At 38.3% G+C, this 13,484-nt stretch overlaps 2 protein-coding genes across 2 annotated transcripts; one reads left to right on the top strand and one right to left on the bottom strand.

Annotated features, from left to right (window-relative positions):
- Positions 1–1,177: 1,177 nt before the first annotated feature.
- LOC115976352 lies at positions 1,178–1,641 on the top strand. The gene is made up of 2 exons (XM_031097576.1): positions 1,178–1,476; positions 1,537–1,641. The coding sequence occupies exons 1-2, from the start codon at positions 1,180–1,182 to the stop codon at positions 1,618–1,620; spliced, it is 381 nt and encodes a 126-aa protein (XP_030953436.1). The 5' UTR covers positions 1,178–1,179; the 3' UTR covers positions 1,621–1,641.
- An 8,753-nt stretch (positions 1,642–10,394) lies between these two features.
- Positions 10,395–12,626, bottom strand: LOC115978206 (N-alpha-acetyltransferase MAK3). The gene is made up of 4 exons (XM_031100220.1): positions 12,378–12,626; positions 12,156–12,276; positions 11,451–11,506; positions 10,395–10,800 (listed from the first exon to the last, which is right to left on the bottom strand). Exons 1-4 carry the CDS (start codon positions 12,573–12,575, stop codon positions 10,555–10,557), a joined length of 621 nt encoding a protein of 206 aa, XP_030956080.1. The 5' UTR covers positions 12,576–12,626; the 3' UTR covers positions 10,395–10,554.
- Between the last annotated feature and the right edge of the window lie 858 nt (positions 12,627–13,484).

The following is a 13,484-nucleotide window of genomic DNA, read 5'->3' as shown; positions in this document are numbered from 1 at the left end:
TATCAAAAAGGGAGGGAGGATTGGGGTTTAGGGATCTAAGGGCCTTTAATTTAGCAATGTTAGCTAAACAAGGGTGGAGGTTGCTGCATGATGATAATTCTTTGGTGTTCCAATGCCTCAAAGCTAGATATTTTCCAAGAACCTCTCTTTTTGCTGCTAAGAAGTCACCAAATTGCTCTTTTGTTTGGAAGAGTATTGTGGCTGCTTTTCCTACTTTGAAGGCTGGATGTTGCTGGAGAGTTGGGAATGGCCACTCTATTCAGATTCTAGGGGATAAATGGATACCAAATTATCCAACAAATGCTCCTCTAAATCTAGTGGAAGATGAAGTTCGTGAGGCGACTGTTGCTGAACTAATTGACCAAGACTTGCATGCATGGAGGGCTGATTTTATCATGGATATGTTTGAAAAAGAAGATGCAGAAGCTATTTGTAGAATTCAGCTCAGCCGAAGACATGTGGAGGACTGTATGATCTGGATGCACCAAAGGAAGGGGATTTTTACTGTTAAATCCGCTTACAAGGTGGCTAGGAAAGTGTTGAGTGAAGGAAGGGTAGCTGAATGTTCTCGGGGTTGTGCTGGAAAGGAAGTTTGGCCTGCAATTTGGAAGCTTAGAATTCCCAACAAAATAAAGGTGTTTGGGTGGAGAGCTTGTAATGAAATTTTACCAACAAAATTGAATCTGTCTAAGAGAAAGATTATTGCAGATGCGATGTGCCCAATTTGCTTGAGGTTTCCGGAGTCAGTTGTCCACGCACTTTGGGATTGTGATGCGGCTAGAGATGTGTGGGCAGGTAGCTTAAAAATTCTGCAGAAAGGTGGGTCAGGTATGGTGGATATGCTTCATTTAATGGAATACTTAATGGAGCGGGTAGAGTCTCATGATCTGGAGGTTGTGCTAGTTCAAGCATGGCTGATTTGGAATCAAAGAAATCGGGTTGTGCATGGGGGTAAGTTTCATGACCCAGGCTGGTTGAATAATCGGGCAACAGAGGTTCTTGAGGAGTTTCGGACTGCTTCTGCATTAATGGGACCATCACATGGAGGGCTAGCTTCTCAGGACACTTGGCAGCCCCCTCCTCCTTTGATCTTCAAGCTTAACTTTGATGCAGCTCTGTTTTCGGCTCTTAAAAGTTCAGGTTTTGGTGTAGTTATTCGGAACGAAAAAGGGTGAGGTTATGGCAGCCATGGCAGCAAAGGGTCCTGAGGTATCTTCTAGTGAGGAGGCTGAGTTTCTCGCATGTCGGAAAGCTATTGAATTTGCCATTGATGCTGGCTTCTCTGAACTTGTCATTGAAGGGGATAATTCTTCTGTCATGAAAGCTGTTTCGGCTTTGCAGGATGATTTTTCTTTGATTGGAAATGTTGTTGGGGATATTCATCATTTGGTTCGGAACTTGCAATGGGTTAGGATTGAATGTACTAGGCGTGGAGGGAATAGAGTGGCTCATGAGTTAGCTCAATTTGCTAGAAACATTAGTCAAGATCGTGGAGGGAATAGAGTGGCTCATGAGTTAGCTCAATTTGCTAGAAACATTAGTCAAGATCTGTATTGGATGGAAGATGTTCCTCCAATAGTTAGGGAAGCTTTGTATCAGGATGTTGTTTTTTCTAATTAATTAAATGATATGTTTCCGTTTATGTTTCCTAAATATTTCATAAAAAAAAAAAAAAATATATTCATTGCAAATGGTTGTGTATTTAATTTGATAAAAAGTTTTCAATTGTAGCATATGTCATCATTTATTGTGAAAATTTAAATATTATGATATTTTATCAAAATCTTAGTTGTTTATTATTGGAAAGATGATGACATTTGTTATCATTCTTAGTAGATTTTTTTTTTTTTTTTTTTTTTTTTTGTGAGTAGATATATATTGTCTTTAATAAATAGGTTCTACGAAATAAAAAAAGTATTTTATATCATTTTTTTTTTTTTGAGAAACCAAACCAAAACTTGGCCTAGCAGAAACTATTATTGCTTAAGGAACATCAAAAGAAAGAAGGTGAACAATATCATCCGGTACATCTTCAAGCTAAACATCTAAGCTTGAGGAATTTTTTGCTCTTTTAGCGAGAGCATCAACAACTACGTTACAGTTACGTTTCACATGACAAAACTGAAATGAGTTTAAGTCTGAAGCTAAAATCCTAATATCATCAATAATGTGACCAAAGTCCGAGTGGTTCGAATTCTCTTGGGTGACTACTTGGATCACTTCTGCATAATCACCTTCAAAGATCATGTCTGAGAGTCCTATTTCCTTGGCGAACAGCACCGCCCTACGACAAGCCAAAGCTTCCAAGGTTGCAACTGAGTTGGCTAAAGGGATTGGCATTGTTAGAGCTCCAATTGCTTCTCCCATGCCGTCTCGAATGATCACACTGATACCAGCCAAGGATTTGGTCTTGAATATCGCAGCATCGAAGTTTGCCTTGAAAAATGGATACTCTAGAGGTCTCCATTGGTGAAGAGCAGCAGTTGTGGGAGCCGTAACAGGGGAGGCTTGCACTGATAGAAATTATTGAAGCATGGCACTTGCCTTGGAGCTGATACAGTCCACGGCTACTGTTGGGTGGCCAAATTTCAATGAGTTGCGATGGTTCCACACAGCCCAGGCCACCATGATGAATAGTTCCTTCCTGTAATCCTCCTGTACCTGCAGAAAACAATCCAATAAATCGTTAAAACTTTGAGGGCGGGCTAGAGAAGTGGGACGAGCCCAAGATAGAGAACCCCAAACTCCCTCAAACTCTTTGCACGCCTGTAGAGCATGGATGGTGTCCTCGGGAGCAGCCTTGCATTGCTCACAAAGATCAGAGGTGCTAATGTGCCGATGTGCCAAGCTGGACATCGTGGGGAGAGCATTGTTACAGTTCCTCCACGCAAAATGTTTAACCTTGTTCGACATTCTTAAACTCCACAAACCCTTCTAGAATTTCCTTTGAGAGGCTCCATCTGAACTGCCTGTAGATTTTGAGTTATCAAGGGAGACCAACAGCTTGTAGGCACTCTTTGTAGAGAACAATCCATTGGCTGTTAAGCCCCATGTGGGTCGGTCAGGGGGCAACCTGCTGCTAAGTGGGATACCTAAGATTATTGAGGCTTTATGGGGGAGGAAAAAAATCTCAACCATCTTTGTTTTCCATATACCAAGGTCTTGATTAATCAAAGCACTTACCTTGGTTTCAGGTTGAAGAGAGGTAAGGGGAGAGGTAACAGATCTATTGGACTTAACGGGCAACCAATTATCTTCTTTAATCCTAGCCGTACTACCATTCCCAATCCTCCAAACCATTCCCTTTCTAATCACATCTCTAGCACTTAGGATGCTCTTCTACACATAAGACCTAGTGGATGAATCTTTTGCTTCAAGAATCGAACAATTTGGAAAAAATCTAGCTTTGAACACATGGTGGCATAGAGAGTTCGGGTTGTTGATCATTCGCCAAACCTGCTTAGCGAGCAATGAATCATTAAACTTCTCTATCTCTTTGAACCCCAACCCCCCAACTTCCTTAGCCTCACATAACCTCTCCCATTTTACCCAATGAACCTTTCTATTATCACTGCTATATCCCCACCAAAACTTTCGTATAAGAACCTCCAACTTCTTAACAAGCCCTTTCGAAAGCTTGAAACAACTCATCGTGTAGGTTGGGATAGCCCGAATGACGGACTTAATGAGCACTTCTCTACCTGCCTGGGAAAGGATTTTTTTCCTTCCACCCTTGGAGCTTCTTCCAAACCCTCTTTTTGAGATAGATAAAACTTTGCTTTTTTGCTCGACCCACAGGTGCTGGTAACCCAAGATATTTTTCATATTGGCGAATAGCAGGCACATCCAGAAGCTGTTGTATGGCAATCTGATCCCTAGGAGGAGTATTAAAGCTGAAGAAAATATTAGTTTTATCCCTATTAATTTTCTGCCCCGATCCTCTTTCATAAATGGAGAGCAAATCAATTATTTTTTGACATTCCTTCTCCTTAGCTCTATAAAACACCACACTATCATCTGCAAAAAATAAGTGAGAAATTCTTAGACCATTACGACAGATAGCAACCCCATTAATTTCACCATTAACCTTAGCTTTATGGAGCAAGCTTTGCAACCCAAGAGCACAAAGTAAAAACAGGTAAGGGGATAACGGGTCCCCTTGCCTTAAACCTTTGGAAGGTTTTATATTCCCCACAGGTTGTCCATTGAGGAGAACAGCATAAGTGACAGATGACATACACGACATAATCAGTTTAACAATACTTTCAGCAAACCCCAAATTCCTTATAACCTTCTCCAGAAAAGTCTATTCAACCCTATCGTAAGCTTTGCTCATGTCTAATTTTAGTGCCATTTACCCATCTTTCCCTTGGGTCTTACGTTTGAGGTAAGGTAGTGTCTCAAAGGCTACCAACACATTATCAGTTATAAGCCTCCTTGGTAGGAAAACACTTTGGGAATTAGAAAAAATGTTAGGAATGGTTTTTTTTCAACCGATTAAACACCACCTTGGATATCAATTTATAAACCACATTACATAGACTAATGGGCCTAAAATCTGAAACCTTTTTAGGGTTTTTGAATTTTGGAATAAGGGCAATAAATGTTTCATTGAGGGATTCATGGACACACCCCGAGTTAAGAGCATTAAGCACTGTTTAAATCATATCATTACCCACAATATTCCAAAAAGTTTCGTAGAAGATAGGAGACATACTATTGGGTCCAGGGGCAGTGGTAGGGGCCATTTGCTTAAGGGCATGTTGAATCTCATCAGCAGTGAACTCCCGGGTCAAGACATCATTCATCTCATCTGAAATTTTCGGGTGGATGCCACTAAGAATGTCATCAAAATCAGACGGATAGAAGGTGGAAAATAAAGAGTTGAAGTAGCCCTCAATTAGCCCACCCATTCGGCCTTCATCCTCCCACCATGTACCCGCATCATCCTCCAAACCTGCAATATAATTTCTTTTATTTCTTTGGTTAGCCTTGCAATGAAAATACCTCGTATTTTTATCACCCTCCTTTAGCCACTCAGTTCTAGACCTTTGCTTCCACATACACTCTTCTTTATTCTTTAGCTCCTCAATATGGGTTCTAAGCTCAAAGATGTGCCCCTGATTGGACTTGTATTCAACAGATTCTTCTGCCAACTTCAATTCCCTCATACTTCGTTGCAAAGTGTTACGGACATGCCCAAAAGTGTTTCGGTTCCACACCTTAAGATCAACCTGACATGAAGAAATGTTTCTGTTGAAACTCCACACTAACCCAAGCAGATCAGATTGCTTCCAAGAGTTTCTAATCACCTCCTCACATGTGCTATCTTTGAGCCGCATAACTTCGAACCGGAATGGCCTGCTTTTCCTGTAGAACTTGTTCAACTCCAAGTCCATGCATAGGATAATCGGTTTGTGATCTGAATGAAAACAGTCCAAATGGTGGATCCTAGTAGTTGGGTAGCGAAGGATCCACTCAACTGTTGCCACACCCCTATCTAGTCTAATCCACATATTCTAATCTCCAGGTCTCCTATTACACCAAGTGAAAGGGAAGCCATTAAACCCTAGATCTTTCAACCTACAACAATCCAAAGCATCTTTGAAACTTTGTATTTGAGCTTCAGTCCTATCCAAACCCCTTTGTTTTTCTTCAGCTAAAATAATTTCATTAAAATCCCCCATAGCCACCCAAGGATAATTGCTTCAGTGACTTAAAGCTCTAAGCAAGGACTAGGAGTTTTCCCAGTTGGTGGTCTCCAGATCTTCATAAAAACCCGTAAACCGCCAGGTGTCATCAACTCCATTGTTTATAAAAGCATCAATGTGACAATTAGAATACATTTGAATATCCAAGTTAATCTCCTCTCTCCATAACAATGCTAGACCACCAGCCATGTTCACACGTGGCACAACAAAAATATTATTAAACTGCATCTTACGACCTATTCTTTCCATTGAAATTTTCTCAAGTTTTGTTTTCATTAAGAAAACAATTTTGGTATCTTTATTGCTAACCAAAGCAATTAGTTCATCTTCAGTCTGGGGGTTCCCAAGCCCCCGATAGTTCCAGCTTAAGCAACTTATTGCATCCAGTGGTACTGGAATCCAGCCACCACCTGAAAATTCACCTTATTATCATCCCTACAAATGTCCATACACTGCCTCTTACCTCCTTGTTCCTCATCTTTGTCAATACTTGGCCTATGGTCTGAGTCCATAATCAGTGGTCCATTAACATTACATGTGCTAGATGCACGAGCTATTTTTGTCCACTTCCTAGTTAGGTTTGAAGGTGTCACAGTTGGAGATCTGTTAGAATAGTCACCCAAAGGAGTGGTAGGCGTACTAGCCACCTGATCAGCCCCTTTGTTTCCACCAAAGCCTTTTCTTCCTCTCTTAAGTACACTTGGTGTTGATTTAGCATTGCTTTCTTCAAGATTCAAGTTCAAACCTCCTATAATTCTCATCATAGTTTCCTTACCTACCTTCTTACCCCACCCAACCACCTTCAATGATTAGCTAGAATCCTCCTCGGATTGACTTTGGCTAGAGGCAACTCTGCTACCCGGCTTCCTCTACCAAGGAGCTTGTGTGCATGATGCACCAGTAATGACTGTGACAGATTTCCTCACCCCACAAATTGAATCAGCCCTAACCCACTCACCAAACTGTTGATCCTTCTTTCTCAAACTGCCTTTACTCATAAGCCATAATGCACAGTCCCTCTCTCCATACGTCACTCTACCACACCAATAGCAAAAATTTGGGAGGCGTTCATATCTAAATCCCACCCACCCCACTTGTTTACCTTCAGACCATAGTTTTCGACAGCTTGGTAATGGTTTCAATATATCCATGGCTACCATGACCTTGAGGAACTCATTCCCACTACCATCATCCTTTAAATCCGCAACCTCCACAACCTTCCCAATGGTGTTGCCCACTGCTTCAGTTGTGCCTTAAGTAAGGGAATTTTCAAGTACGTTGTGGATCTGAACCCAAAACGTAGCCTTGTTAAATTCTATCGTTGGGATTACTTCAATCTCCGTAGCATGTTTGAAAACCACCATGTGCTTATCATACTTCCACGGTTCTAGGGTTAAAACTCGTTCCAAGTCCAGACCATCCTCAAAATCAAAAACCAGAATATTATCTCCAAGGTCGCGAATTTTCACTTCTCTGATCAGTTTCCATAAAGGTTTGAATGTGCGCCCCACTGCCTCCGCATTCAATACCCGTTTAGTGAAGAAACGGCTAGCCAACCTGTGGATCTCCTTTTCATTATGTTTTGAAACTTCCGCACCAACTTCTTCTTCTTTAGATAACGAAAAACGGGACCACATGCCTTCCAAACCTTCCATACATCCTAGAAGAAAATGCACAAACTAGAGTCACAGCCAATGGACTCAGTCCTGCCACCTAGCACTAACAGTTTGGCCTACCAAGATCAAGGGAAACTTGAAGGGAATGAAACCTAGACAAGCAAGGGACAAATATTCTACAGGTGGCTAGAGAGGAAAAACCCTAACCCTAACAGCCAGAGAAACGTAGGTATTTTATATAAAATGATATCACGTTATCTGTATTAAAATCTAATAAACGAAAGACATGTGTGCAAAAATAACTACTTACTAACACATGTATTTTAATTGTTAGTGAGTTAGTTATTTTTTGCTGACATGTTTTACATTTATTGGATTTTGATACCGTTGACATGGTATCATTTGATACCAAATACCTTTTCCTAATAAAGTATCATACTAAATAAATAGCTGATAGTCATATATTAAATATTTTTTCTAAATTTAAATACATGGTTTGTTACTATTTCAAAAAAAAAATTCTATCTTAAATTTGGGCAGCAGCACGTGCAGTCCTTATTCTTACTAGTGTTTGTAATAAATCCGTGAGTGTTGTTGGAATCAACGCGTTTGACTTTTTTATTTTATTTTATTTATAGGAGTAATATTAAAATTATTGTTTTTGGTATTTCCAAACGTTACTGTGTATGGCAATTTGATTGGTCGGTGTTTGGAAATTGGAACACAAAGGGAGAAGTTTGAAACTTTCATGTTGTCAAATTGTTGCTCCTCCACCTAAACGACTCATTTAATTTCTTAAAATAAAAAAGGAAAAAAAAAAAAAAATCTTCAGATCAGTGGTCATATTGCTAATTGGTTAACAAAGCGCCTGCAAATGGGAAAAATAGCTTGTATTGCCTCAGTGGAGATATTTTCTCAAAATATTATACTGAAATACAAATGAGTTTTATTCTCATATATCCTGCTGACTTGTGCTTCCTGATGTATGGGCTTGTTCATGAGACATTTTACTTGATTTTGGCCATATTGCCATCACGGTCATTTTGGGCTTAAAACATGGTGTGTCGACACTCTATTTTGCATCTCTTATGACTCAAAACTAATAAAGCATTCTCACGAGTTACAATGTCTTCTTCTCTTTTCCAAAGAAACTTAAAAAGGAAAAAAAATCAGGTAGAAGTAGAACTACTGAACTACCATCAACTCAGTTGGCTGGTTGGCCTTGGCATACTTTCTTCAAGTACAAAGGTGGTAGCTATTTGAAAATTTATGAGAAATTTTCTGAAGCACTAAGCAGAAATCACAAGAAGAATATCCCATATGTTGGTTCTCAATGATTATCCATTGTCCTTCCACTCATCATAGTCAAAATCACCACCCGCAACACCGTCAAAATCTGAGAACTAGAATCCGGTCAAGTGGTGCTATGTATTTGCAGTTGTTGCCTACTTGAAAAAGGTTGGAGAAATCCATGCCTAAAACCCAAATTCGGATACTTGAAAACCTCAAAGATTTTGAAATTTTGTAAGAGTAATTCTAGTACTACAAACTAATCCTTACTATGTGGTACTAGAATTACTCAAGGTTAATACGAGTCATGCTCCCCCTGCCTTGTTATTAGAGAACTCGTCCACATCCATAAACCATGGTTGGTCTTCCTCCTGCCCTGTTTTTGGATCAGCCTCTACCCTTTCGGGTTCTATCTTTTCATGATGCATGAGTTCTACCACAAAGTTTGCCAAATACTTGTTCTTTGATAGCTATCTTTAGGCAATAACTCACTCAGTTCAACTGACCATTGCACGAGACAACTAGTGGCATCTAGCCTATAGAAGGGCTTTTTAAGCAGGTGGTCAATCGTTACAACAATGATGTGGACATAGAAATAAAGTACTACACCTAAGAAATTGTATCTAAATTTCATGTTAATTTCAATAGCTATTTTCTTAGAAATCACCTTATAAATAGCATTACCCAAACTAATAGGTCTAAAGCTCATTAGCATTTAAAGCACTATCAAATTTGGGTATTAAAGCAATATAAGTGTGATTTACCTCTTTTAACACAGCCATTAGCAACTAACATGACTTTATTTTTCCAAAATTGGCATTAGGGTTTATAAAACACAGCAGACATGATTGCTTTGAGTCTTCCCAAGCTGAACATCGCATAAATTAACTCAGCATTTTCATCTTTTGTGATGGGCTGAGGAAGAAGACCCTTCAAACCATAGAAAACTGGGGAGAAGATGTGAAAAGAGCCTAAAAACGATTTATGAAACTAGCTCCAATCTACTCTGGCTGATATCCAATTGCCACTGCCATCTTTGAGAATGTCAAAAAGTATTTCGTAGAAAGATGAAAAAACTTACAAAGATTAGCTACTGTCAGCCACACTTATTTTTTTTCTTCCATAGCTATTCCTCTTTGGTAAGAAGCTCAAGAAGTTCTTGTTCAAGAATCTTTCAGTACCAAGGGAGTTGAAGATGAGGGCTGCTTTTGCAATTCTGAGACCTGGCTTCTTCTATCTTGGCTTGTATAGCATTCAATAAGATTATAATTGAAGAACAGAAAAAGATTAATGAGAAGGTTTATCTTCATGATACGACAATAACAGTTGCAGACTGGGCTAGTTACCCACTTTCTTGCAAGTTATACCTTCATTTTGCCCAGGTTTATGAACAATAACCTCACCAAGCAAAATTCTAAGTCTGCTGTCTGCATGCACCAAATGATATGCTTGCTTCCAACTTTGAGGTGAGGCAAAGACAAACTTTTAAGCCTATTACAAAATAATAGGAACTCAAATTTGGCCAACAGGTTGGCGGTTTGCTACACATTGACTCTTCCAGAAGACTTGTTTTGTCTTCCTAAATGCAATATGTACTGGGAACAACAGGTTTTCACTGCTTTTAAGACACAGCATTTCTAATATGCTACGGTATCTTTATCCATTCCATTCTAGTGAATACCTAGTAAAAAAGTGTATATTGTGTAAAGACAATAAATTCTGAAGCTTTCAAAATCAGCATGGTAAACCAATTAGCAATATGAAAAAAAAACAGAGCTTTCTAAGAATAAGCATTGCAAATGATGGATCATGAAGATAGTATACATCTCATTGCGAAATTATGTCAGAGATAAAAAGTTATAGATAAATCATAAATGACTCTAGCACTGAACTGCACAATTTTGTGGATAAACATATACTGAGCTGGAAAATCTAAATTACAAGTGTTGATGTAGCTCACAACATTCTTCATGTGGTATGTGATCATTGTGACTGTAGCTTTCATCTTTGTTTGCTATCATAGGCAGGGAGGGATATAAATCTGGACAAGGGAATAAAAGCTTCAGACGGAAAGCATCAACTCCATTCAAGTAGTACCGGAAGAGCCGTTTTGCCCTAATAAACCCCAGACGGCCATACAGTGCTAATGCTCCTTTATTTGTGACTTCTGCTTCCAATGTTACCTTCACAAAGTAATAATAAAAATAAGAAAGAAGATTAAGAAAATAACAATAATAAGCATGAGTCAGTATATTCCCTGCCGAACATTGCTAGAAAAAAAATGACAAACTCAAGAACACCATGAATCATACTAAAGAATAATTGTAGTTGGGAAATGTTGGTGCAAATGAAGAAAACATCACTATTGGTATCCTCATGGAAGCACACCCATATTCCATTAACCAAGTCATTGAATTTTAATCTTTTGAATGGACCAATCAATTAAATATGCTATTTCAGGTGTATATACCAATCATTTTTTTTTTTTTGGAGGGGGGGGGGGGGGGCGCAATAGCAAGAAACAATAATGCAGGCCATGATTTAAAAAACAGAATGAAATGGGAAGCCAATACATCATTGCTCAATCAATTTACAATTCTATTGACCTTCTCTGCTTTACTTTATGAGGATGAAGGGAAAGAGGTAAAAGCCAAATAAATCCTAATAAACCACTTAGGAAACCTTAAACAAGTTTGTAAAATCCAAGCTATTCATTTAAATTACTTTCTCTATATGGATCATCACCTTCAAAAATTATATATGGAGGAGTATTTTGGAATAAATTGATACAGCATAACACACAATGGTAACATTAGAATCCACATTGACATACCTCTTCACAACCAGATTCCATCATCACTTTGATAGATCTGGTAACAAGTTCTGTAGCTGCAACATAAAGGAAATCTCAACTTAGACAATAATAATACAAAATTGTATAGCCAATAAGATGTACCTAAATAAAGTTTTAGAGACACACTAAATCATAAAAGTACTTAATAATGCATAGATATTATGAGAAGCCAGTAGCCTCAAAATTGCACTAGACCATCATTTTCTACTACAACAATCTTATCATTCCTAAGTAACCCAACAACTTAAATATAAGAAATGCATAATCACCAAACAATCATTACATATGTTACTCAACTAAATGGAACAAGATTCTCTTCAATTCAAGTCCTATCCATTTAGTGCATTTCACGGTTAAGATTTTATTTTATGGATCTAATATTGATGACGTGACAGTAAGCACACCTTTAGATTTGTAAAATTTAATCTGAACCATGAAATGGACAAGACTTGAAATTTAGAAAAAACTTTTCCCATGAATGACATCGCATTCTTTATGATGCTTTCTCTTTACAAGCTCACCTCATATCTAAGAGTTCTATACACACACACACACACACACAAACAATTAGACACAGCCACAAATAAAAGTAAATAAAATTCAGGATGATCAAAATGCAATTAACATAATTAGCTCAATGAAGTTCCATCCCATTAACTAGATTGGATGGAAGGGAAAAGTTACCAATGCCTTTGCCTCTATAAGGCTTGATGACAACCAGCATAGCAATGTAGCCTCTGAACGTATTTCGATGCTGACCCATCTTACACACCACCGTCCCCACACACTTCCCATTGTGAAAAGCCTAAACCCACATAGAGAAAAAAACCAAACGAATTACAGAGTGAGTGAGTGAGAAATTTTTGGTTTTGAAAGAAACCCAATAGAAGTGAAAGTAAAGGGTACCAGGAAAGAAAGTTGGGGCCAGAGATAGACGAAGTAACGGTAGGTGAAGATGGAGTAAGGTTCACTGAGTTCTTGGTCAACAAGGGACATGACAAGGGGTAGATGGTGTTCACCTCCATAGCTCACGTACTCTATTTGCGATGCATCCAATTCTGATTTTCCCGTTTCTGTTTCTTCTTCTTCATTCTTTCTTTCCATTCCTCCTCCTCTCTCTCTCTCTCTCTCTCTCTCTCTCTCTCTGCACTCTGTGTTGGTGTAGGGTTTGAAGCACTGGGCTTGGTGTAAGAAAGAAATCAGAGAATATGGATTTTGGGCTCTTTATGGGCCTTTGCTTATAAGGGAGAAGAACAGGTCCATTTAAAAGGCCTAAGTGCTCTACCCCTTCAAAAAAAAAATAGGCCCATTTATCAGCCCAAAAATAAATAAGGAAAAACAGACTAAATCAAATAAAAACAACTTGCTATGACCATTTGGTCCAACCACAAGAGTTTTATTGAGGGTTCAAGTGATAGTTCAATTGTAATGACATTTTTTGTTGTATTTGATAAGAAAATATATCTTAGCATGCGATCTCCTAGAAATTTGAATGTGATTCAAAAATGAATTTTCATTAAATTATGTATTTTTTGTAAGTGCCTTTTATGAGTATGTATTTTTATGGTAAAGATAGCATAAACATGACACTATGAAAGTTGATTGTTGTAAGTCTGCATGCATCTTTTTTTGTGTTGTAGAGATATTGTTTATGATATTTCTTACTCTTGTTCGGAAATTTGAAGTATTGTTGCCATTTCTCTCTTTAAAAATATATTGAAACACTTATTTTGGGCTCTTTATGGACCTTTACTTATGAGGGAGAAGAATAGGTCATTTTAAAGGCTGAAATACCCTTACCCTCCAAAAAAAAAGGCTCAATTTTCAGCCCAATAATAAATAAGGAAAAACATACTAAATCAATAAATAAGACTTGCTATGACCATTTGGCCCAACCACAAGGTGCTTCCTCCCTTGTTAATTGTGAGTTTAAAATAAACACTTACAGGAAGTAATAGCAGAAATAAGAATTTTCCTAGCAGAAATAGATGAAAGGTTACAAGGTAAGATGGG

Source organism: Quercus lobata, chromosome 2 (assembly GCF_001633185.2).
Source record: "Quercus lobata isolate SW786 chromosome 2, ValleyOak3.0 Primary Assembly, whole genome shotgun sequence".
In the NCBI taxonomy this organism is placed as follows: domain Eukaryota; kingdom Viridiplantae; phylum Streptophyta; class Magnoliopsida; order Fagales; family Fagaceae; genus Quercus; species Quercus lobata.
Note: the sequence above shows the minus strand (reverse complement) of the source record. Positions and strands in the feature narration are given on the sequence as shown.